The sequence below is a fragment of the Gossypium arboreum genome, chromosome 1, assembly GCF_025698485.1.
Source record: "Gossypium arboreum isolate Shixiya-1 chromosome 1, ASM2569848v2, whole genome shotgun sequence".
Taxonomy (NCBI): Eukaryota; Viridiplantae; Streptophyta; class Magnoliopsida; order Malvales; family Malvaceae; genus Gossypium; species Gossypium arboreum.
This window is the reverse complement of record NC_069070.1, coordinates 2,398,920-2,400,958: the sequence shown is the minus strand read 5'-3', so window position 1 is coordinate 2,400,958 and position 2,039 is coordinate 2,398,920. Positions and strand designations below refer to the sequence as shown.

Here is a 2,039-nt window from a genome sequence, read left to right as displayed (position 1 = left end):
AATGCTCCCATGTGTTTCAACCGATGTTGTCGGTGTTGGGAAATAATTGTCGACATTTAGCACGCGTGCGCTCCACGCTACCATCATTATCGACTTCGCAAAATCTCCATTACGTTCTCGAAAATAGCAAATTCACTAGATTAAATAAAAATTTATTTATTTGCAACCTAAATCTTACTAAAACTCAAAATTAAATAAATGAAAATAAATTTGGGTTGCCTCCCAAAAAGCGCTTTTGTTTAACGTCGTTAGCTCGACAACCATAAATGTTATCCGTTTGGCTCATTGAGACTTAATTTTTTCATCTCGTGCACTTGAATGTTGTTGCAGAAAAGTTTCGACCCTTGCTCATTATCTTTGAAGCCCTTCCTGAATTCCCCTATCATTAGTGGATTGGTGTGCCTTTGAGCTTCTCCGTTCAGGGTTGTATTATTCTCTGTCGGAATTCTTGTACGTTCTGGAAACGGTTTTAACTCTAATTTCGAGGCCTTCATTACAGCTTCACGTATTGGTTTTTGGATCATCAATAATTCCTCTTGCTTAACATCGAGATCTACATTCCTGCAAGGCACGATTTGTGACTTATCATTGGGATGTCCCATATCTTCATAAACATTAAACTTAACCATTTCATTGTCAAATTCCATGGTAAGTGTCCCATTCCAAACATCAATTTTCGTTCGTGCAGTACTCAAGAATGGTCTCCCAAGAATTATGTCAGACGAATTAGCCAAATTGTCATCCCCCATGTCGATAATGTAAAAATCTGCAGGGAAAACTAATTCGTTAACTTTAACAAGGACGTCTTCAAGCAGCCCTTCAGGATAGACGACTGTCCTGTCCGCCAACTGAATTATTACTCCTGTCTCTTTTAAAGGACCCGCGTTAATCAGTTTATAAATAGAATAAGGCATAACATTAATGGAAGCCCCTAAATCGCACATGGCTTTCTTAATGCCTATATTGCCTATCTCACATGGAATAGCAAACATACCTTGGTCCTTGTATTTGGGTGGAACTTTCTTTTGTAGCACTGCGGAGACATTTTCTCCTACATTTACTCTTTCGTTACCTATTAACCTCCTTTTGCTAGTACACAATTCCTTGAGGAATTTTCCATAACGAGGGATCTGTTTGATAGCGTTGAGTAAAGGGATATTTACCTCTACCTTCCTGAATGTATTGAGGATATCTTTTTTCTCCTTCTCTTTCTTATCCCTTGCAAGCCTCCCTGGAAAAGGAGGTGGCATCACAACTGGTTTCTGAACTTTCGATTCTGGCCTTGCTATTGGATCCGAGATCTGCTTTTTCCGTTCCTTTTCTTGCTCATGATTTTTGGGTGGAACTGTTTCTAGAACCTTTCTGCTACGAAGAGTTATTGCACTGACATTCTGCCGAAGGTTCAGCTCTGTTTGAGAAGGTAGTTTACCTTGAGACTCTAAGCGATTAACTGCCATCGAGAGTTTACTAACTTGATTAGTTAACTCTTGTATTGATGCGTCTGTCCTCTGTTGATATTTTGCAGCATCGGTAACAAGTCTTTCCACGATAGCTTCTAGAGATATGCTCGGCTTGTGTTGTGGTAGTGGTTGCAGAGGTCTCGGTTGGTATAGTGGATTATATCGGGGCTTAGCTCCGTAATTCAGGTTGGGATGATCCTTCCACCCCGGATTGTAAGTGTTGGAGAAAGGATCATAGTGTCTTTGCGGAGGTCCTGGAAAACCTCCGATAGCATCAACATGTGCCGTTGAATTGTCGTTAAGGATTGGGCACAAATCCGTCGGGTGTTCAGACGTAGTACAAATTCCACATAGTTGGGTTAGACCCTTCTTTTCTGTAAGCAAAGATTGAACAACATTCGTAAGCTTATCCAATTTATCTTCTAAAGATGAAACGTTTACCCCATTAACCCGTCTTGTCGGTTTCGAATTTGGCCGATATTGTTGAGAATTTGCCACCATGGTGGATATTAGCTCTCTTGCCCTTTGAGGGGTCATATTGACAAGCGCTCCTCCTCTAGCAGCGTCGATCATCTTCAT

The 2,039-nt window shown here is 40.8% G+C and overlaps 1 protein-coding gene across 1 annotated transcript; it reads right to left on the bottom strand.

Annotated features, from left to right (window-relative positions):
- Positions 1-269: 269 nt before the first annotated feature.
- Positions 270-2,039, bottom strand: LOC108481786 (uncharacterized). Its single transcript, XM_053028761.1, has one exon. The coding sequence runs from the start codon at positions 2,037-2,039 to the stop codon at positions 270-272; it is 1,770 nt and encodes a 589-aa protein (XP_052884721.1).